A 23,953-nucleotide genomic window follows, 5' to 3' on the forward strand; every position below is an offset into this window, starting at 1 on the left:
ATCTTAGCTGTGGAGGGCAGTGTCACTGGCCCTCATATGTGGGATCCGAACCGGGGCCCTCTGGCATCCCAAGCGAGTTCTTAACCATCGTGCCACTCGGCCGGCCCCTCTAATAAATTTTTTGATGACTGGCTGTTTTCAATGACCTAACCATGGCACTACTTCATTTTTTTCCATTACATAACTTTTTTTTAACTTCAGTATTTTTCTCTACAAAAGGGATGAAAGGAAGAAGGAAAATGGTGTATTTTTAGCTTTTTTCCCCCTGACTCTCTAGTGATACCCTAGACCAGGGGTTGGCAAACTGCAGCTCATGAGTCACATGCTGCTCTTTGGGTATATTCCATCTCAAAAGTTTGCCAACCCCTGCCCTAGACCTATCTTTCCACTGCTGCCTCTGGGTCGCTGAAGCTGTGCATGAATTGGACCAGCCAAACCAGCCATGAACCAAAAGGATTTGGTTTAAACTAATCTTAAATGAGTGATTCACCTTTGTCTTATTCATCTTTGTCTCTTCAGTATCTGGAATACAATAAGAGTTCCACTCCCACTCCCAATGGCTCATCTTCCTACAGTGGTCATCTCGCCCACCCTACTCTGTTATGCTTACTGGACTCCAGTCCATGGTAAACAAAATCCCACAGGCAACCTCCTCACAAAATGCTTCCTTCCTCTAAGTGATAGCTAACTCACTTTCAAAGATGCTGTTCCCCTCATATCATTCTCACCTGGAAATTTCTATATCTCTCACACCCAAGTTCCATGGAGGGGTAAAGAGGGAGCTTTCTTCTAGCTTGTTATTCCCTGGCTTAGTGTGATCTCTTCCATCTCTTACAAAACCCAGCTCCAACATACTCTACCCCTCTTCATCACTATTGTTTTATCTTTCACTTAACCTGGGGTCCACAGACCTCCAAGGGGCTTATGGATAGAACTCATAGCATCCATGAACTTGGACAGGGAAGAAAACACATCTTTTTCACTAAGCTCTAACTAAAGTTTATCATTTTTCTCAGGTACAAACATAGGTAACAACCTACAGTAATTTTAGCAGTAACTGAGATTTCATAACCAATAAAAATCATCAATATTTTTGTTTCCTATTAAAGTTGTTGCAAATGTTTCAAAATAGAATTTATACTCATCATACTTTTTAAATTATGATAGTTATTAGACCTGCATATAGATACTGTTACTTCAAGAATTAATAGAGAAGTACATGGATTACTAAGTCACAATTTTAACATATTTTGGTATTAATTGTATTTTTAGTATAATTGGTGTATTTTAGACATTTAAAAACATTATTCTGGGGTCTGCCAAGTGGCACGTTGGTTAAGAACTGGCTTGGGGGCCGGCCGAGTGGCTCAGTTGGTTAAGAGCTCGCTCAAGGGTTTGAGCTCTGAGCAACAGCGGTTCGAGTCCAGCCCAAGCTGAGTTGCCGCTGAGCTGCCAACAGGTGGCAGGGTGGCTCAGCTAAAAAAAAAAGAACTGGCTTGGGATGCCAGAGGGCCCCAGTTCGGATCCCACATATGAGGGCCAGTGACACTGCCCTCTGCAGCTAAGATGGTGAATGGCACCTCGACCTGGGGCTAGGCTGCCGTGAGTCCCCTGCGATGGCGTAGGCTGCAGACCCTGCTGCAATGGGCTGCCATAAGCTACCGTGAGTGGCTGGCAGCCAGCGTGAGCTGCCGTGAGCAGCTGGGAGCAGCCATCCAGAGGCCGGCAAGCGACTGCCTCACCCGGGAAGAGCACAATGATAATACCAACATGAGCCAGTGAAGTGACGTCCTCCACAAGTAGACAGAAGAACAAAATAACATCAACTTGCCTGTTCCCCTTTCCTGGTTCCCCAACACTGTTCTCCTCCCTCAATTCCTCAATAAAATCTTTAAAATAAAAAAAAACATTATTCTGACAACGAGCCCATAGATCTCACTAGATTGCTAAAGGGGCCAAAGTCACAAAACCCATGCTCTAGGCACTACTTATTCATTTCAGTTAGTGATATGCACTATAAAGACAACGCAATCAAATAATGAGATAAAAAGTTACTGAGGGTTCAGCTTCTATAAATATAGTGAGGAGTGAAGGCTTCTCTGAGGTGACATTTGAGCTGCAAAGAAAATAATGAGAGAGCCATGGAGAATCGGGGAGAAGATCATTTCAGGCAGAGGAATAATACATGATGATGAGGCAAGTTTGAACAATAGGAACAATAGGAACAGGGCAAAGGAGCTGGGAATTAGTGAAAGGAGGAAAAACAGTAAGCTATTCACAATAGCCAAAAGGTGAAAGCAACCCAAAGCCCATCAAATGATGACCAAATAAACAAAATATGGAAAATCCGTCCAATAGATTATCACTTAGTCATTAAAAGAAAGTTCTGATACATGTTGCCACATGGATGAACCTTGAAAACACCATAAGTAAAAGAAGCCAGACACAAAAGGACAACTATTGTACAAATCCACATATCTGAAGTCCTAGAATAGTCAAATTCATAGAGGCAGAAAATAGAATAGTGGTTACCAGGGGCTAAGGGGTGGGGAAAATGGGGAGTTGTTGGTTAATGTGTTTCCTTTTGGGGTGATAAGAATATTTTGAACTAGACAGAGGTGGTGGTCACACAACATTGTAAATGTATTATATGCCACTGAATAGTTCACTTTAAAATAGTTAATTTTATGTTATGTGAATTTCACCTCAATGAAAATAAGAATAATAAGAGATGAAGTAAATGAGGCAGCAGGGGACAGATCACATAGGGTCTTGTGGGTAGGGTACAGTAAGTTTTTGTGGGTTTTTTTTTTTGCTGTGAAGTGGGGGGGTCTTCTGTTCCATAATGTTTTCTAATTGGTTATTGTTGGTTTGTAAGAAGCCTATGGCTTTCTGCATATTTATTTTGAAATTGTTCATTAAAATTGTTTTTCAGTTGATTACCTTGGGTTTCCTAAACAGACATAATAGAAAACTAATAATTTTACCTCTCAGTGAATACTTTTCAACTGTCATCTTTCTTGATAATGTTGATCAGTCCCTTTTTGAAACTCTGTCTTCTGGCTTCACTGCCCCCATTAAATCCTTCATCTGTAACTCTTTGTTCTCACTCATCATAACTTAAATTCTTGGCCTGTCTCTGAGGTTCCATTCTGGACCATATGCTGTTGTTCTTCTACACATTACATTCACAGTGTCCCTGAGTGGTCCCACTTATTCCCATGGCCTCCCTTACCACATCATCTTCCTACTGCACTTCCTAGACACCTATAAGTCATCCTAGTCTCCTTCATTTCCCATGAGCCAGTCCTCTGTGCCAATACAGCCATCAGAAGCTCCCCGCTGGAAACCCACAAGGCCTGGTCAGGGACACTGTACTTGAACACCACCATCTCAGGCACCAAAGTCAAATTACCACAGGGTCAGAATCTACTGGAATAATGCCAAAAGTGACAACAGCTACTTCACTCTACCACCATCCTTCCAGTTACCTCTTCTTCCCTATACACTCATCCTTATTCTGCTCTATCCTCCATGGATTTGTCCTCCTGTAGCTATCTTCCTTCAATAACATTTCTTCCACTGTGCCCTCTGAAACCCCTGTACCATGATAAACAAAATTGCCTACATCTTTACCACTCAGAGAAGGAGAGTGTGGTCCTTAGACCAGCAAAACTAGCATCACCCCAGAGCTTATTAAAAATGCACAATCTCCAGTCCCCAACCCAGGCCTAAAGGATCAGAATCTACATTTTATTGAGAGCCGCAATGGCTTGTACGCAGCATTAAAGTTTGAGAAGTGCTGGCCTATATCATCTGCCTCTCATAGAACTTGCCTACCTCTTTGCACTAGTGGAAACTTCATTCTCCCCGAAGGGCACCACAACCCTGAGGACACCAATACCTGGCAGCACTCTTCAGTGTAGGCTTCTCATTCTCCCATAACCTGTGTACCTTAGGGTAAGTGGGGTGGGCATTCACATAGCTCCTTATTGCCAATTCTGGACTGTTACTCCTCTACCTCCATGTAAAGCCCTTTCTTCATTCGAGACCTCGTCCATCCTCTTCTGGGGGACCGCAAGGTGCTGTGGAAAACCCATCAAACTTTCAGCCTCTTTATTCCTTGATAGCCTCAACTTCACAACCTTCAGCTCCCTCTAATTCAGCCATCTACACACCTTACCACTAGTACCCCACTACCTGACCACCTCACATCTTTCTAGCTCTTATGACTTCAGTTGTCTTAAACCTGATCTTTCACTGCATAGTCTTCTGGTACCTTGACCTTGACCTTATCTCACAGGATATCAGTCTCTTCCTGGCCTCATCTTCTCATCCCAGACTGAACCCCATAATTGATTATCTGAGCCACTCTTTTATCAACACCACCATTCTCATTGTGCCCTTGTCTTCTACCCAATTTGCCTAGCAAAACTGCTGTGCTGAATTACTTTCAGGATCTACTCTCTCTACTCCTACACCACTGCTGCTCAAGTTGGCTAGAAGCAATCAGAAAACTACAGGTGTTGGCACCACTACAAATCCATGGCCCATGTGTGTATGGACCTCTAAAACAATATGACAATCCCTTTACTTGACTTTGATTGGCTCCCTTCCCATTGCCTTCACTGATCATTCCAAACTTTTACTACTTTCCTCAAGCTCCAAAACTTACTCATGACCCCTTCACTCTCACAAGATGGTCTACCTCCTACTTGACCAACAAAATCAAGGCCACCAGGCTCACAGTACCCCAACTTCCTGCCTCCCTCCCTCTCTTTTAAAAATGAATCAATTCAGGCAGGCTGAGTGTCTCAGTTGGTTAAGAGCTTGCTCAAGAGTGTGAGCTCTGAGCAACAGGGTCACCGGTTCAATTCTCACATGGACCAGTGAGCTGCACCCGAGCTGAGCTGCCGCTGAGCTGCCAACAGGTGGCAGAATGGCTCAGCTGGTGACAGTATGTGCTCCTAACAATAAGGTTGCCTGTTCGAGATGGTGGGCTACACCTGCCCGCAACGAAAGACTGAATTCAGCACCTTGAGCTGAGCTGCCTCCTGGATGGCTCAGTGGACAGAGTATGCACTCTTTACAACGAGGCTGCTGATTCAACTCCTGCATGGAATGGTGGCTACGCCCACCCACATCTAATTGAATACAGTACCTTGGAGCTGAGCTTGCTGCGCCCTCCACAACTCAGATTGAAGGACAACAACATGGCTGTTCCCCTACCCCAATTCCCCAACACGGTTCCCCTCCCCTAATTCCCCCATAAAATGAAATAATGAATCAATTCTTCCTTGTTTCTCTCTAGTCTCTGAGGATGAAGGGTCCTTCATCCTGTTCAAGGTCCATCACCCTTGTGCACTTGATTGCATTCTTTCAGGCTCTTTGAAAACCTTTCTTCACCTATTAGCTCCTCACCTCTTACTGACTCCTTCCTCTCAATCTATAAACATGCTTAAGTCTTCCTTCATCTCAAAAAAAAAATCTTTCCTTAACCATACATTTCTTCCTTTAATAATCAAGTGTCTTCTGCACCTACCACAGGGCCTGGCCTATAATAAGTGCACGATAAATATTTAATGGAAGGATGGATATTTTTTTGAAAGAATAATGTACTCTTTTTTTTCTTGATTTTTTTTATTATTTTTTATTGTGTTGTTCAGCTGAAACTAATTCTAAATAATGTACTCCTTTTAAAAAAAATTTACTCCTCATTCACTGTTCAACCCATTATAGATGTTTTCTACCTTTACCAGCATCTTAGTTATCAACACATTCATTGAATGATGAAAATTTAGAGGTATTCTCTTTAGTATTTTATTTGTCCATCAACATATACATCATTCTTAGTATTCCTGGTTCTTTACACTGTACCTGGCACACAGTTGACATTTAGTATTTTATAAACTGAACTAGTCCCCCACATCAATTTGGCTACTATGTCTTGTGGATTCTTTCTCTCACATCTGCCCCCTCCTCTTTATCCTTGAAGCTTCTGCTGTTCAAGCCTTTATCATCTCTACCATGCTCAAAAAAGTCACCCCTGACCTCCTTGCCTCCCTCTGGACACTACTTTATCTCTTTTCCCCAGCTCAGAAAAGTTTTTCTACTGTTATCTTTTTTTTTTTTTAGCTGAGTCATCCTGCCACCTGTTGGCAGCTCAGCGACTGCTCAGCTCGGGCCGGGCATCGAACTGCTGTTGCTCAGAGCTCAAACTCTTGAGCGAGCTCTTAACCAACTGAGCCACTCAACCAGCCCACCAGAAAAGCTTTTTTTAAAAATGAGCAATCAACACCCATTCTATCGGTTTCCTTTAAATTTTTTCATTCTTTTTTATTTTTAATTATGCAAGTAATACATATACTTATTCTCCTCTCCAGAGGTAACTATTTTCAGGTCGTTGATTATCCTTGCAGACATTTTTCTATGCATTTCTATTCAGAGAAAGATGTCTGTTGTTTAATTGGGAAGGGACAGATGTATGTAAATGGCATCATGATTTATACATCATCTTGCAACTTCTTTTTTTCACTTAACATCTCCACGTGAGTACATATAGACCTACTTCATTTTTTTGAACTGCCAAATACAATTCCATAGTATGGTTGTACCATAGCTCATTTAGTCGCTCTACTGGTAGCAGTTTAGAGTGTTTTAAAATTTTTTAATCCATAATGAATGCTACAGTGAGCATCCTTTCTGTATGCTTTTCATGAACACATGCAATTGTTACTCTAGGCTGTATACCTAAGAGTGGAACTGCTGGTCATAAGGTATTCACATTTAAAATTTTAATAGATACTGTCAAATTTGCTCTCTAATAAAAACCTGTATCAATTTACACTCCTGGCAACATGAATGAAATTACCTGGTGTTAGTGGATATTGTATTTTTATTTTTGCAAATCTAATGGATAATAATATATTTGTGTTTCATTTTGCATTTTCCTAGTTACGGGTGAAGTTGAATAAGCATTGTTTCATATGTTGATTGGCCATTTATAGTTCCCCTCTGTCAATTACTTGTTTATGTCTCATTGAACTGTAGAAGTTCTTACATCTTAGAAAAATGCTTTGTTTGTTATATAGGTTTCAAACATTTTCTCCCCATCTGTAGTTTGTTTTTATTTTTGTTTATGGTATCTTTCAATATACAAAGGTTTTTGTTTGTTTGTTTGTTTTAATGAATTTAACTGTCCGTGTTTTCTTCTAGGACTTTTGGATTTTGTTCCATGATTAGAAAAGCCTTCTCTATCCCCAAAGTTATTTTTCTCTTTATATTTTGAAAAAGAATTTGTTTTTAATCCAACTGGAATCTATTTTTTGTGAACAGTGGTTGTGTGGGAGGGTCTCATCTTAATTTTTCCTAATGGATGGCCTATTTCCCCAACACATTTTCTTGAAAGTCCATTCTTTCCCTGTTGACTTATTTATGCTCAAGTCCCATATAAACATGAGTTTGATCTTGGAGTCACTTCTCTGTTTGATTGCTCTTTTTGCTATTCTGATGCTTTTACTTCTTTATCTCCCATTCACTCACGGCAATCCAGCTTCTACCCACAATGCCCCTGGAATTATTCCTAAATGTGTTAATGACTTTCATGCTGCCAAACCCAACGGATATTTTTTCAGGTCTTATCTTCCTGGACACTATTTATCATTTTCTCTCATACATGATACAACTCTTCCTTGATTCTTCTATCAATAAAAGTCATGATCATGACAATATCTTCTGTTCATTAGTTACTTAACTGTGCCAGGCACTAAGTATGTCATATGCCATACATGTCAAGTATGTCTCACCACAACCTTCTAGGGTAGATAGTACTATTATCATCTCCACTTTACAGGTGAGAAAGCTGAGGCACGGAGAATTTAAGTGTCCTGTAGTGTAAGCCCAGACAGTTGTTTTTTTCTTTTTTGTAACTCAAGTGCCTGACTTAAGCTTTGATTGCCAAGGCATCTACTTCAAAGAGGCATCCACTTCAAAGGCAGCTATCTGAATAAACACATTACTAGCCACAGAAAGATAAAGAGCCAGGATGCCCCCACCCCCACCCAAAGCTCCTCTGTTTTAGAGATCTTGGTTGATTTCCATAGTTGACCTTTTAGACCGCTAGTTTTTTCCTCTTCCTGACACTTTAAATTCCTGCTTTTACGCTTTAAATTCACCAATAAAACATGAGCACACAAAACCCTAGTCCCACACCTTCAACCCCAATCAAAGCAGAACCCCAGGCCCATGTGTTCTCTCTTTGTCTACCTGTGACCACACTGTGTGGCCAGTGTGCCTTGCACTTTCCAGGACCTGAGAATAATAAACTTTTTTTTTTACCCCGAAGTTTCCTGGTGGTTTTTGCTGAGGGTGTCTTCCAATGGAAATAAGAACCACAAGGGGCAATCCAGCCATAGTACTGGCACTGAGACTGGCACAAAACACTTGTCCAAGATCCTTGGACCACTAAGTGTCAAGACGGGGTTTGAACCCAGGTCTGTCTGAGACCAGTGCCTAAGTTCCTAAGCATTCCCCTTTCTAGCCTGTCTTGTCTCTCTCTGGGGTTCCTTTTGCTCCAGCATCTTTTCAATGGTGGTTTTACCCAAGATATGGCCCTCGTCACAGCTCTGTTTATCAGCACACCTTGGGTAAAACGGGCATTATGATGCTGTTTCCATGCAGCTGCACTGAAATATCTATGCCCAAATGGCCCTGTCAGTATGGAGGAATCACTGCTTTTTATGGTATTACCCTACCTCTGCTTCCCAACCCAGTTTCAGAAAGGCTTTTCATTTCTTCTCATTTGAGTTTATATTGCAGTACTCCCCCCTTATCCACGGGGAATACGTTCCAAGACCCCCAGTGGATGCCTGAAACCACAGATAGCACAAAACCCTATGTATACTATTTTTTCTGATACATACATACCTATGATAAAGTTTAATTTATAAGTCAGGCACAAAAAGAGATTAACAACAATTATAAGATAGAACAATTATAACAATTTACTGTAATAAAAGTTATGTGAATGTGATCTCTCTCTCTCCCTCTCTCAAAATATCTTACTGTACTGTATGTACTGTACTCACCTTTTCACTTAAAGGAAGCAACTTATAGCTTCTTTTTGGGATATCCAAATTGCCAGCATCATTACTCTTGTGCTTTGGGGTGATGATTAAGTAAAATAAGGGCCACTTGAACATAAGCAGTGCGATACTGTGATAGTCGATTTGATCACCAAGATGGCTACTAAGTGAGTAACAAGAGGGTAGCATATACAGCATGGATATTCTGGACAGAGGGATTATTCACACCCTGGGCAGGACAAACAGGGATGATACAAGATTTTGTGACACTACTCAGAATGGTGTGTAATTTAAAACTTATGAATTGTTTATTTCTGGAATTTTTTATTTAATATTTTCAAACTGCAGTTGACTATAGGTAAATGAAACTGCGAAAAGCAAAAACATGGATAAGGAGGACTAGCATATTTGATTTTGTATGAGTACGTATCATATTTATAATCAGGAAAAACAATAAGGATCTTACATATATAATGGAAGTAAATTAGCCTCTAAGGGGCCATATCAGTTCAGACCTCCCAAACCATCATCAAGGGGTTTTCCAATGTTAAATATGCTGAATGTATGTTACCGAGAACTGTGAGGAATTTAACTGAGGAGATCCTGAGTATTCTGTAGCTGAGATTAAGCACTCATGTTATGACCCAAATATCCCTTTTTCCCAGGGTCTAATTTATTCTCAACCAAATAAGATTAGCACAAAAAGCAAGCCTATAGAAAGCAGAGGTGTCCTTTGTTTAGAATTTCAAATGGAAAACAGAAATCAGTTTAACTATTAAGAAGCTAAATATATTTATTAATTATAAGAAAATGGGTATGGCTGTTGTAACTTCAAGGGAGAAATAGAAGAACTTGGGATACAGTTCATCTAAAAAGCAAGAGAATCCTTAAAGAATGAGCAGACACTGCTCAAAATGACGAATGGCCTTTTCTGGGATGAGCACATGTGATAACCTTGTGACTTCTAGTTAAATGCAGGCGGTGCTTGGCCCCCTGGCCCCAGCCTTCATCACACCCTCACCTCTGAGTTCTTCCCACCCCTCATTCACACAACATTCTCACACACCCCAGACCTCTTCCTACCTCTCTATTTATGCCTGCTCCTTTGCTTTTCAGGATGTCTTTTCCTCTATCTGCTGACTTAACATCCCAAGGATTTTTGTCTTTAGCCCAGTGTTTTTCTTGCTCAACTCTGATCCTTGGGTGATCTTACACGTGTCCACGGTTGGGATGTATCACCCATACCTTGATAACCCAAATCTCTATTTCTAGCCCAGACCCGCTCTTGACCTCTAACTCTTATATTGTATATTCAGCTGCCTACGATTGTAGGTCATCATGTCTCTCAGAGGTCCATAGACAGCTCAAACTCAACATGTCTAAAACAGAGCTGATTCCTTTAAAAGCTGGTTCTCTTGTGTTATCTCTTACCATTTGTCTACTCTCCAAAGCCAGAAATCTAGATTCTTCTTTACCTTCACAATCCCACTCTAAGTCCTGTTGATTCTATCTATTTATCAAATATCTCCTTGTCCCTTTCTCAGAACCTGAGTTAGCTCTGGCCTTGATCCAATTGGTCCAATAGTCTCCTAATTGTTCTTCTTGATTTCCAGTCTATCTCGAAGTACCTTCTTCAAAAGCCAATCAGATGACATCTTTCTACTTCTTTAAACCTTTCAGTGGCTCCACATCTGCATATTCTATATTCCCTCCAGGAGTTGGTTCCTGCTACCTTTTCAGGCTCATCTCCCTTACTTTTCCCCTAGCCCACTCCAACCACTAGCTCAGGGACAGACCCAGGTGTTGTAGAGCTTATATGATTTGAAGGGTCCCAAGAAAGGTAATACAACATTATGATTAAAAGTTAGGCCTTGGAAGGGACCTGTACAAGTGAGGGCCCTGAAGCTTAAGTTTCATTTCTTTAGCTTCACAGTAACTCTACCTCTGGTCTGGCCAAACAGAGCAAGCTGCAGTTCCCTAGAATATGTCATAATCTTCCACATCTCTTTGCCTTTGCACAAGCAGCTACCCCTGCCTAGAATGCCCTTCTTTCCTTGCCCTGTCTGTCTGGCAAAATAGATCATCCTTCAAGGACCAGCTCAGAGGACACCTCCTCCTCTATGAAGGTTTCTTGACCTCCCCACATGGAACTGACTTTTCCTTCATGTCCTCATTGTAATTTTTCCTTTACTTCTTTGTACCCTGTGCTTTACAGAGCATAACACACTCGATGGAACTAATTTGTTTAAAACCGGTCTTCCTGGTGAGTGCTTCAAGGGCAGACACAAAGTTATTCCTTTTCAGATTGTTAGAGTACAACAGTACCAGACACAAAGTAGGAGCTCAATAAAATGCCTTCCAAATGGAAACCTCACCCATGCATACTGTAAAGATACTCTTCTTTTGGCAAAGCATGTGAAGAACAGTTGCTCTAGACAGGGACCCTGGGTGGAGGTGGTGCTTATGAGGTATCTGCTGCCTGCAGACACCATTCTGAGAGGAGGGCCAGGCAGGACCATGACATGCAGCCTCTCCAAGATCTGTGTGATGAGCTTTTCCCTGTAGCCTCCCACCAGCCTCCCACCCCATCCGCCTTCCTTACCTGTCCTCCTTGTTGATCTGGTCCCCAAACCCCACTGTGCTAACGATTGTGAGCTTTAGACCCACGTTGCTCTCTTGGAGGTCATAGGTACTGGACCGAATCTGGACACCTGGTTGTGTGTGGGTGGCTGGCTCCCCCTCAAACTTGGTGTTGAACAGGGTGTCCATGAGGGTGGACTTGCCCAAACCTGTCTCTCCTGAAAAGCAAAAGGATAAATTATGGTCCGTTCACACAATGACTGTGAAGCCATTTCATATAATGATTTGGATGCATATTCATTGACATGGGAAAATGTACACAATAAGACACTAAGTGAAAAGCATATAGAACTGCATGGACTGTTTGATCTCAGTTAAGTGAAAAAGGCTGAAAGGAGCCGCACCAACATATTAGCAGTAGTCATCTCAGGATAATGGAATTGGGGTAATTTTCCTTCTATTCCTCATATGTTTTATTTGAAAATTGAGTGTGCATTATTTTTATAGTTAGAAAAAGAAACTATGTTACAGGCAGTGATTAAGAGGTAGAGTTATGCCTAGAAAAAGACTGGAAAGAAATACAATATACTCTTACCAATGGATATGTCTGGGTGGTGGGGTTATATATGGTTTTCATTTCTTGCTTTATGTTTTTCTGTATTTTTCAAATTTTCTACAAAGAATATGTGTAGCTTTTGTAATGAAAATTAAAAGCTTATTTTACATTTTAAAATAAAGGGAGAGCAGTCCTTCATCAAATAAATAACCTCTCAGTCCCTACATCACCTCCCTGCCTGGCCCAGACAGTGCTCTGCAGATGCCCAGATGTGTGTCCCAGTGGGGAGACGGTGCCTCCCTCAGTTTCTCCTCCCAGGGGGTTGAGCTGTCAGTGAGACCATTTTTAGCTAATAGAGAGAGAAGTCAGCAGAGCACAAATTATTCTTCCCCTTAAATGTCAAATAAACCAGTCATTTATTTGTTTAACTAATATGCTACACTATACTAATAAATTAAACCATTGGAATTTCAAAAGTCTTGACTTTCACACCAAGGAGACAAGTAAGGTAAGGGCTGTGGTGCACTGGAGAGGGTTTTCAAAGGTTATTCCTGGAAGACCCAAGGGATGTCAAGGCACTGCCATGAGCCAAACAGTCTTCTGGGAATGAGAACATTGGAGAGAAACTGGTGGCATGGGAGTTAGGCATCTGATGTAAGGCCACAAACTGGACTGAGCACTACAGCTGCTTATAATCTCCAAGCGATTCAGGAATACAAGATTCAGTAGTTAATTACCTTGGATTGCCCTTTGAATACCTAGACTACCTTGCCATTCTGCTTATCACGCCTCTTCTCCCCTGCCCGCTTCCAGCCCTTGAGATGTGAGCACTGACTGTTTTCACAGGCAAGAGTGAGTTTGCACTGGGCAAATCCTGGCCTGATAAATCCCCGCTTGTGACCGACAGCATATATCCACAAGGTTGTCCAAGGCTCGAGTTAGAGCTGCACAATGCTTAACTGCAAATGGTCTATCGGGGCGTGTCTAATATTGTTATCTTCCATGCCTCTTTTCTCCTGACAAATGAGCTATGAATGCAGGAGGTGCTTTTTAAAATATCTGTTGATGGTGAGAGCTTCTGAGTGTGGAGAGATTGGTGAGAGAGAGAACAAGGAGAACATTTAAGTCAGCCTAGCTCCCCAGCCCCCCAGCCCATTTTCGTAGCCAGGTCTGACTAATGGGGTTGATTGCCAGGGTGCATGGACACAGTCCCTCACACAGATCGTGTTTCCAGCCAGGGTCTGCTACACCTATTAACAGCAAAGATTCTCCCAGAAGAGGCCCCTTCGTTCCTCCCTAAAGGAGCAGGAAGTATTTGGGTCTCAAGAAAAATTTGGTGAGATGAGGCCTTTGCAAGGGAAGGTGACAGACTTGGCCAAGCAATGGAATGTATCACCCCTTCCCTGCCCAAGGTAGGGGTGCAGCTAACTGCAAATGGGGCCAGCATCTCTGGGGCAGGAACACAAGGGTGGATCCTTCACCTTAACTTGCCTTCCCTCTGGGCGCTGAGGTTCAAGCTACATTTTAGCCTGTCTGTATGTGCCAAATGCATTTTCTGTGTACATCTCCACCTCCACTCCCTCTTCGGTTCTGTGAGGTCTTTGCTGAACGCCAATCAGCTCCTAGAGTGTTGTGGGCCCTGCCTCTCCAGCACCCAGAACTGGCTCCCTGGCTCACTGATCCTAAGGATTCTCAGTGAGCAGGGGAGAAGGCAGCTTCCTGTATTGACAAAAGTGCCCAGCGCGAGGCTCACACAGGCCTCAGGAGCAGGACTACAGAGTGAGGGGCCCACCCTGTTTGCACAACTGCAGAAATGGAGGTCAGCAGGCAGGGCAGGAAAGCAAGAAGGGGCAGTAGAGGAAATGACCACCTGAATGCCTGCCTGCCAGCACAAAAGGGCTGTGAAAATTAGATGCCCAATGACAAATGTCTGGAAGAAAAGGGCCCAAAGGTGTCTAGGGAATCATGATAAATGCAACATGAGAAGAGAGCAGAAAATCAAGTGAGCTTGTCCCATGGCTATTGAGTGTTCCCGTTCCAGCTTTCCATCAATGTGGATCCTGGGGTGGGGGTGGGGTGGGCCCTCTAAATGGCTGGCAGAGGCTCAACCTGAGCCTAGGATGTTGTTCCTACCCACGCTGTCCTAGGCCCAGTATTGAGTGGGCGGTGGGGGGCAGGGACACATATGTGGTCTAACTCAGGTCAAGTCAGCAAGAGGGTGGGGACTTAGCAATTAGATTCTAGCAGAAAACCTGAGGAGTCCCAAGGGATCAATTTCTCTTTCCTCTTCCATCCTCAGAATGGACAGCAGGGTTTCTTAACCTTTTTAAATCATTGCCACCATCCAAGAGGATTTCATCTCGTGTGCTTAATGTAGATAGTATTCTGGAAACACTGGATTTTTTTGGATTTTTTTTCAAAAAAAGAATTTTGAGGGCCGGCCGAGTTGCTCAGTTGGTTAAGAGCTCGCTCAAGAGTTTGAGCTCTGAGCAACAGCGGTTCGATGCCCTGCCCGAGCTGAGCTGCCGCTAAGCTGACAATAGGTAGCAGAATGGCTCAGCTAAAAAAAAAAAAAGAATTTTGATTTAAAACACGTGCTATTAAATATGCTTTTTTCAAACTATATTCCCTGGGATAATCTGATGTTGATCTTTGTATCCTGAGTCACAAACCACTGTAACAAAGAAAAGCTTAGACCTTTTCCTCATCTGCTGTTAGTATTTGTACCCTCTGGCACCTTAAGCAATTAAGTCCTTGCCAGTGATGAAACTCAGAGTCCCAGCCAGGTTATCACTAAATGACTGTGTGATCTGAGTAGAGTCCTTTCCTCTCTCTGGGCCCCAGTCTCCTTTTCCATAAGACGAGCAGGTTATAGTAGTAATAATAATAGCTATCATTTATGAAGTACTTACTATATGCCAGTCACTGCTTATAAATACTTCATATTTCCTTATTTATTCCCCTAAAATAAACTTATAAGGTAGATACTACTATTTGTCCTTAATTTACAAATGGGTTAACCAAGCCACTTCCTAGCTGTGCGAATTTGCCCCAGTTCTCAAACTCTCTGAAACTTATCTTCCTCATCTATAAAATATGGACAAAGTAACTGGTCCAGAGTCACAAAGTAGTAAGTGGCAGAGCCAGCATGTGAATCGAGGCAGTCTGACATTGCTAATGCTTATAACCCATGCTTATAACCAATATGCTCTTGTGCGTCCCATAGGCATGACATGTTGCTTCCTTTGATCATTTGATAAATATTTACAAAACCTCTAATAGGAGTCAGGCATAGTTTTAGGGGTCAGGGATACAGCAATGAAGAAGACAGCCCCAATCCCTGTTTGCGTAGAGCTCACAGTCACATGAAGCTAAAGTCTCTTCCAGCTCTGAATGTTGAAATAAACCAAGAGAAACATCTCTGAGTTCAAGAGGGAGCTATCCAAAAGGAAACTCTCTAAGAACTCCAGTTGGCCAAGGGAGCCTATGGACAGGGACAAGGTCATGCCTGGCTCTGTGACCTTGCTCTGTCCAACGTCGGGTTAGCAGCTAAAAACCAGCTATGGTGGGAGTAATGTCACCACAGAAATCAGCAAATGCTGCAAACCATGGCAATTTTCTCCTGAAATCAGATTGTGACACAGACCAGCACACCACTGCTGGCAGCCTGTCTTAGACAGGTGCCTTTCCCAATCGACCATTGACCATGATACAATACTAGCTGCCTGTCCCCTCCTCCCTCCTTCAGTGAGCTTCAATCCTGCTTCTCTTGTATGTATTTTTTCCCCCAAGTTCAACAGAATCCAGTTGCGCCTGGAATCCTGAGCAGCTTCAAAGTAAATATTATCATTATGACCCTTTGTTTTCCTGTTGCTGGCACATTCGGAGGGCTGAGTCTCTTTGGGGCTGTTTCCCAATAAAACATTTGTACTGCTGGCTCTGGTGGCTCCTCGAGGCCCCCTGTACTATATATATATATGGGATCCTAGTGATTTCCAAAGCTAAGGGATCAGTATATGTTTTTATGGGGGGAGAGTAACTTCATTCAGTAATTATTGTCAACCTTACAGAATCTGTTGAAGAGGAGTCATAATATGCTCACAACTGTGTGCCTAGCCCTCTAAAAATAATTATTGCAGGTGCCATTAGCTGATACCCTGACATGTAAATTGGGGTCTGGATTCATAAAAATTATCTCTCCCAATCCCAACATACACACATGCACATACAAGGTCAGACAATTAAGTTTGCAAACTCCTCCTAGAAAAAGTGCTACATACCTCATTGCTGAATATCATTATGGTCACCTTCCAAGTACTCCCCTTGGGAAGCTATGCACTGATGCCAGCACCTAGTCCACCTTTCTAAGCAATTTTGGAACTCTTTTTCTGGAATGGCCATCAGAGCTGTCAACATATTACCTTCAATGTCCTGAATGTCATCAAAATGTCTTTCTTTCAATATTTCCTTTATCTTCAGGTAAAGAAAGAAGTCACTGGGGGTCAAATCAGATGAGTAGGGAGGGTGTTCCAATACAGTGATTTGTTCACTGGCTAAAAACTCCCTCACAGACAATGCCGTGTGAGCTGGTGCATTGTCGTAATGCAAGAGACATGAACTGTTGGTGAAAAGTTCAGGTCATCTAACTTTTTCATGCAGCCTTTTAAGCACTGCCAGATAGTAAACTTGGTTAACTGTCCAGTTGGTACAAATTCATAATGAATAATCCCTCTGATATCAAAAAAGATTAACAACAGTGTTGCAACAAGTTCACAAACTTAATTGTCAGACCTTTGTATGCATGTAGGGTACCCACCCTGCTCAATTTGGGCCTGTAATCAGCAGCCTAGCACCAAGATAAATAATACTGTGCTAAAAATAGGCTAGGTCTCTGTTAATAATGGAAGCTAGTGCTACCATAATTGTACACTTAAAATGCCCTATCAGAAAAGAAAAAAAAATCCTCTGGGGGAATATATTCTATGCTCAGTCATTAAGGGAGTAAACCTGACAGTTATGCACAGGCAGTAGGTATGCATGAAAGTATGGTCATATTGAAAGTCACTTTTAGCAGCCAAGCTATGAACATTTTGCCAAGTCAGCTACAGGACTCAGTCCCATGGCTGGACTGAGATTGCAGCCTTAGAGCCACTCTAAGCTGCTCATGACCTTGGCCCAAACTGTGGGCTCTCTGAGCAATGACAAGTTCACGAGTACAGCTGGGGAGCAGGATGAATGAGTTGTAGACTTCTTTGGATCAGGGGTGAAGAATGGAATTAACCCAGTCCAGGCTGGAACATCGAATGGTTGCACCTGAAGGGCTAAGAGGGGAGCTATTAGGACAGCCATTACCTGAAACTCGACATGAGAGGAAAGAAAAATAGGGGGTGACTGCTTGTAGGTGAGGGCCTCCTTCCTACCCCTCCACTCTTGGAGGGTCTGTCCCAAGCGGTTGAGCTTGTCCATTACAGCAGGTATATGCTGAAGCAGCTGTAGCTGTACAATGGCTGAGTGCAAACTCGACAATAGGGGTTTACTATTTCTCCCAGTCACTTTGTCATGAGCTTGGCTGCCTGTTCCTCCAGGCCCTAGTGGAGCCTGTGGCCCACATGTCCAATCACCCTACACATGATTTACATGGCCTCCCTCCTAAAGCTTCACTAGCCCACCCAAATGGTTGAAATGTTGCTTAGCATCGGTCTGTCATTTCACTCCTCAACTCCAGTACAGGTCATATGGAGCTCTGGGAGAAATGCTAAGAAAACCCAGTATGTTTGTGTGGAAATTTTCAGTAATCAAATATGTGAAATAAGTTGGCCATGAGCCGAAGATTGGAGAGATTTGGCAACACTAATCTTGGGTGAGATAGCATTTGATCTTGATGTCAACCACCATGACTTATTTACTTTGTATCCCTCTCCTAATAGCAAATAATCATAACCATCAATGGACTTCTGGCATTTGAAGAATTAACAGCCTGGATCTGGACTCTAAGGTCCATGATATGAAAATCTGTGAAACTGGGCCAGCCGAGTGGCACGTTGGTTAATAGCTGGCTTGGGAGTGCCATCTCTGAGCAGCAGGGCCCCAGTTCGGATCCCACATGAGGGCCAGTGACGCTGCGCCCTCTACAGCTAAGATGGTGAACAACAGTTCGACCTGGAGCTGGGCTGCCGTGAGTCACCGGCGACAGCGTAGGCTGCAGTGGGGCTGGGCTGCAGCTGGTGTGCACTTTTGTGAGCTGCCGTGAGCCACCATGAGCAGCCGTCCAGAGGCCAGCGAGCAACTGCCTCAACTGGGAAGAGCGCAATGATAATACAAATGTGGGCCAGTGAAGCGACGTCCTCCACAAGTAGACTGAAGAACAAAAGGACAGTAACTTGTCTGTTCCCCTTCCCCGATTCCCCAATGCTGTTCTCCTTCCCCAATTCCCCAATAAAATCTTTAAAAAAGAAAATAAAAGAAAAAAGAAAATCTGTGAAACACATATCTTTCTTTTATAGGTTCCAAAGCAAGTGTGTGGGTATGAGTCATTTAGCTAGTGAGTGAGCCTAGCTGACTGCCTGCTGTCCATATTTAAAAGTGACTTTGCTCTTCTCTACTTGCCCTTGAGTGTGCAATTATTCTCCTACAGAAAATGATCTGGAACAGAGTACTGTGGATGCAGACAAATTAAAAGTAGAGTCCAAGAAAATGAATGACCTTAGTTAGGAAATAGAACTTTAGGCTACATTAAAGAATAAAAGAGCTATGTCAGGAGTGGCTCAGATCCTCAACATGAATGAGTTCCCCATATGCTCTATACAAAAATAAGAAAAGGCAATTAGCAGACATATTTGAGTGTTCCAATCAGGGTGAAAACTGGCTTTATTATGGTGTTTATATAATCATTAAGGTTTGGAAGCAGGCCACTGCAAATATGCAGGTATGCTTTACTGCACTGAATAGTGAAAATTATATGCTATGATAATGTTTGCAAATTTGGGATTTTTTGAAGGTCCAAGAAGAGATTCTTAGAGAATGTCAAGGAACTATGGTTCCTCATATTTAGCTGGTGCTTGACAGTTTCCACAATGCTTTTGTGTTCTCAAGAGACATTGATGGCAGCAGTTAGAGAAGCAGAGGGAGCAACAAAGGATCTGACAGACCTGGGTCCTTGTCATGGCTCTGCCACTTATTCTGTGTTGCCTCAAGTAAGTCTCTTGTCCTCCCCAAGTTTCTGGGTCTCCATCTGTTTGATAAGGATGGAATGCTACTCACTCTGCTCACTTCACAAAGCCCTAATAAGGACCCAAATTGCTAATATGGGAAAGTGTTTGAGAAGCATAATGAGTGGTTTCTGTGGGGTTAGTCCATTCGTGCATTTCACAAATATTATAAAACTCTCTTTGTGCTGTGATTAGCACATTAGAGATGACTAAGATGTGGTTCCCACACTTGAGACTAAAAGTACAGGCAGAAGTATACTCAAAGGGGATAAAAGAACTTTGCACACAGCTGTGTGGTCCCTGCACTTGAGCTCAAACTGTACCAAGCACAGCAGGGCTGCAGAGGAAACAGACAGACCCAGCCCACTGCACACAGCCATTGCCTCCCTTCCAGTTCTGCTCTGGCTCCTGTTTTCTGCAGTCAAAATGAACCTGACAACAATAGCTGAGCCAGCCAGCTTCCTTACAAAATTTCCACTAGGTGTCACACAGCTCACTTTCCCCCCAATGGATGGCCCCATAGTGTGGTCTGACCAAGGAAAAATGTCATTATAACTGGCTGTTTACAAAAACAAGCAGAGGGATAAAAGAAGCAAAACACTCTTGCAAGTAGATCAGAATGACACACTATTTAACCTAATTACCTGCGAAGCCACATCCAGCCATTAAGGATCCATATTCTGTAATAGAATTTCCTGCTATGGAAATACTCACCCACACACAGGATGTTGAAGCAGAAGCCCTGGCTGACTGACTTATTCACCAGCTGGTCAGGCAAGCTGTCAAACCCCACATGTCCAGCCAGGGGGACAGTTCGGCAACCTTCACCCTAATTTAGAAGGGGTGGGAGGGGAGAAAATGAAAATGTGCTTACAAGCAATCTGGACCTCACTTCTCCATCCAAAAGAATCTCCGTGCTAGGAAGTAACACCCACCCAGGCTCCGTAATGCATGTCACCGTAGTTCCAGACAGACAAACTATAGAGGGGCTTATAAGGGATGGGAGGGCGAGGTCAGGGGATGAGACTGCTGGTGCCAGAGGTTCACAGGCTTGGGTGAACTCTCAACTCAAATCACTTACAAGCTGGGCACCTCTCAGAGACTCCATTTTCTTCCCTGTCTGTCATATGAGATAATATTACCTATCTTACAGGTGATTGGAGACTCAAATGTGCTCATATATGTAATGAACTTAGCACAATGCCTGAAACATGCATAAATGTTCAGTAAATATTACAAAGGGACTTCAATTACTTCTCTCTAGGGCATTTTGCGGTTCTACAAATGTGGCAATGTGTAGAGGTTAAGAGACTAGGCTTTGAAATCAGGCAGGTCTCAGTTAGAATCCCACCTTTTCCACCTTCTGACCTCGAACAAGTTACTTAACTTCTAAAAGTGTCCCCATGTGTAAAATTGGGAACTCATAGTGACTACCCCATAGGGCTGGTGTGAAGATCAGATAGGCTAATATTCCTCAAGCACTGAGCAGGGTGACAAGCATGTGGTAAGCATTACATCAACAGTAGCTGCTTGGGCTGGATGAATGGCTCAGTTGGTTAAGACCTCGCTCAAAAGTGCGAGCTCTAAGCAACAGCGGTTCGATGCCCAGCCCGAGCTGAGCTGCCACTGAGCTGCCAACAGGCGGCAGGATGGCTCAGCTAAAAAACAAACAAACAAACAAACAAGCAAACAAACAAAAAAACAGTAGCTACTGTTCTTCTTGCATTGTGAGGTTATCCTTCCAGTTGGACTCCCCAAATAACACATGATGCCATGGCACACTTGAAGTTCCCTCCAGCTAGAGAGAGATGCCTCCCTGCTTCCTCTGGTTGCTTTGTCTCCATCAAGGTCAGCCAAGACGTTCAAAGCCCTGGAAAGCAGAAGGCCTTTGCTTTCCCTGCAAATCCCAAAGCTTGTTCCTGTTAATGGTTTTTCATAACAGGGAGAACCTCACACTGAGGCAGGCTTCCAAAGAGCGGGGGTTGGGGGGGTGGAGGGGACACAAAAGGAGCCTGCATGTACTCAAAATATGTGCTAACTGCCAATGGCCACAAGGGAGAGGAGAAAGGAGGAGAAGGAAAGTTGGAGACAGCCAAACTAGACAAGAGGAGTGGGGGACTAGGTAAGCAGTCTAAGTTTCTGTGAGGTGGGGTTAAACCAAGATTTCCATAACCAAAAAAGTGCCAAGAGCAAACCAAGAAGGGCATGGTTAGTGCCAGGAGGCCTAAGCCAGCATCCCAGGCTGTTAACAGGTAGCTCTTAGCCTTAGCCTGGACTGGACCTGCTTTTAGACTAGGTCCATAGGGATATATTTTCACAGAGAGGGATGGGGTGCATTGGTGGGGGAGCCTCACAGCAGCTTACATTGTCAGAACTGATTCCCAGATAACCCCTTCACCCAGCTTGAGATCCTACTCCCATTAGTACCATCAAATTCTCCAAGAGTGAGAGACAAGGCTAGGTGCCAGTGACTGCCACCTGGCAAGTTCATTACCCTCACACATCTCACCCCACACACACTCCCAGTGAAGAGTTCTTGAAACACAACCATCTGCCATCATTCAGTCTGGGTTGGAGTATTCTGGGTCCCAGAGGGGCACCTGAAGACAGATGGCTTTCATGAGTGGCCCACATCCTTCAGGGCTTGTTCTACATTCACCCCTTTCCACATCCCCTCACCCCTTTCTCCTTATTGTTTTTATTAAAGCAAACAAAATAATGTAATTTTCCCAGTGTTCTTTCTTGGTCCTCAACACTGCAGGGAGACAGAGATTTAGGAACCACTGTGCTGGGGCGGCCGGGTGGCTCAGGTGGTTAGAGCGCATTCTCTGAACCACAAGGTTGCCAGTTGGATTCCATGGAATGGTGGGCTGTGCCCCCGCAACTAGATTGAAAATGGCGACTGGACTTGGAGTTGAGCGGCACCCTCCACAACTAGATTGAAGGACAATGACTTGTCTTGGAGCTGATGGGTCCTGGAAAAACAAACTGTTTCTCTTCCCCAGTAAAATCTTAAAAAACAAAAACCAAAAAAACAGTGCTTTCTCGATGGAGCCTCCTACGTAGCAGGCCATCAGAAATTGGGAGGGACTCATAGTTGAGGTTTCCTGAGCCATAATTTATTGCCCCTTGCCTCCCTCTTCCTGTCTCCAAACACAGCACCATGAAACTTTAAGTGCTCCAAGGCCTCTGGTCTAAGTGCCAAAAGGTGAGGAAAGGGAACTTTCAAAGTGAAGATAGTGGAGGGCAGTGGGGAGAACTCCACGCCTTATTCTTAAAGATTTACTTCATTGTCAGACTTACCAAGCACCTCCCATGTGCCCACCGTTACCTCCCACCTAGCATAGTGCTGGAAAGAGCCCTAAACAGCAGAAGAAAGGATATGAGCTTTACTCCCTAGGCCAGAAGACTTGGGGCGGGTGCGGGGGGGGGCATTTTGAGTGTTTTGGGCAGGAAGGGCCATGATACAAGTAGTGTTTTCAAAAAAAGATCATTCCAGAGGCAGGGTGCTTGATTGATTTGGAGGAGAGAGAGAATAAGGGGCAGTATGAGCAGATGGCTCTAATAACTTTGAACTAGCAGAGTGACATCCAGGCACTGTGACAATAAATGCTGGTTAGAGTGCACTGATCAGACTTGGGACTGAAGAGGGAGGAGAAAATTTGAGAGACGTCCTAAAGAAGGGATGAGACTTAATGAGCGATTGGGCAGAGGTAGTGAGGGAGCAATCAAGGCTTTAAAGCTTCAAGGTTCTAAGCCCGGGAGCTTGGATTGATGGCACCATGAAAGAGAGAAAGCCAAGAAAAGGAGCTTGTGTAGTGGGGAAGTCGAGGAGTCTGGTTTTAAATAAGCTATTATTAAAAGAAACTTCATTTATCAGGCTTTTTATCTTATAAAATAATCAATGTTCACTGTAGAAATTTTATAACATGAAAAATTGTAAAGGGGAAAAATCACAGTCAGCCATAATATCACTCTCCAGAGATAATCACTGTTAATATTTATGTGTACTTCCCTCCAGTATGTATCTTTTTTTTTCCTGACAAAATAGGGATAATTCTGTATATTCCTTCTGATAACCTGACTTAATAAACTGACACTTAATATAATATAGATGTTTTTTGAGTAATGAAGTATATTTCTAAAACTTTAGCCATATAGCATTCCATTGTAGGAATTTACCGGATTTTCTTAGCCAATAATCTACTGCTAAACATTTAGTATGCTTCCAAGTTTTCAACAATATAAACAATAATTATTGTTCTTATATCTCTGATTATTTCTTTCTGATTAAATTCCTAGAATTTATTCCTAGAATTGAAGCCCATTGAATCCAAAGACACACACATTTGAAAGACTTTGATACACACTGAGAATCACTCAACAGAGAATAGTACACATGTCTATTTCCACCACCAATGTACAGGAGTGACTGTTTACCCATACATAGACCAGTACTGACTTTCTGAAGCTTTTTAACCATGGTGAAAATGGTATCATGTCAGTTAATTTACATTTTATTACTG

General features: G+C 43.0%; 1 protein-coding gene across 4 annotated transcripts in view; it reads right to left on the bottom strand.

Annotated features, from left to right (window-relative positions):
• Positions 1 to 23,953, bottom strand: part of SEPTIN6 (septin 6) — a 66,957-nt gene that overhangs the window by 32,459 nt on the left and 10,545 nt on the right. For all 4 annotated transcript variants that reach the window (XM_019667856.1, XM_019667858.1, XM_019667857.1 and 1 more), the window contains exons 2-3: positions 20,142 to 20,256; positions 11,686 to 11,881 (exon numbers count right to left, since the gene is read on the bottom strand). In XM_019667856.1, the coding sequence (XP_019523401.1) occupies positions 11,686 to 11,881; positions 20,142 to 20,256 (311 nt within the window). The remainder of the gene's footprint in view (positions 1 to 11,685; positions 11,882 to 20,141; positions 20,257 to 23,953) is intronic.

The sequence above is a fragment of the Hipposideros armiger genome, unplaced genomic scaffold, assembly GCF_001890085.2.
Source record: "Hipposideros armiger isolate ML-2016 unplaced genomic scaffold, ASM189008v1 scaffold_508, whole genome shotgun sequence".
NCBI lineage: Eukaryota > Metazoa > Chordata > Mammalia > Chiroptera > Hipposideridae > Hipposideros > Hipposideros armiger.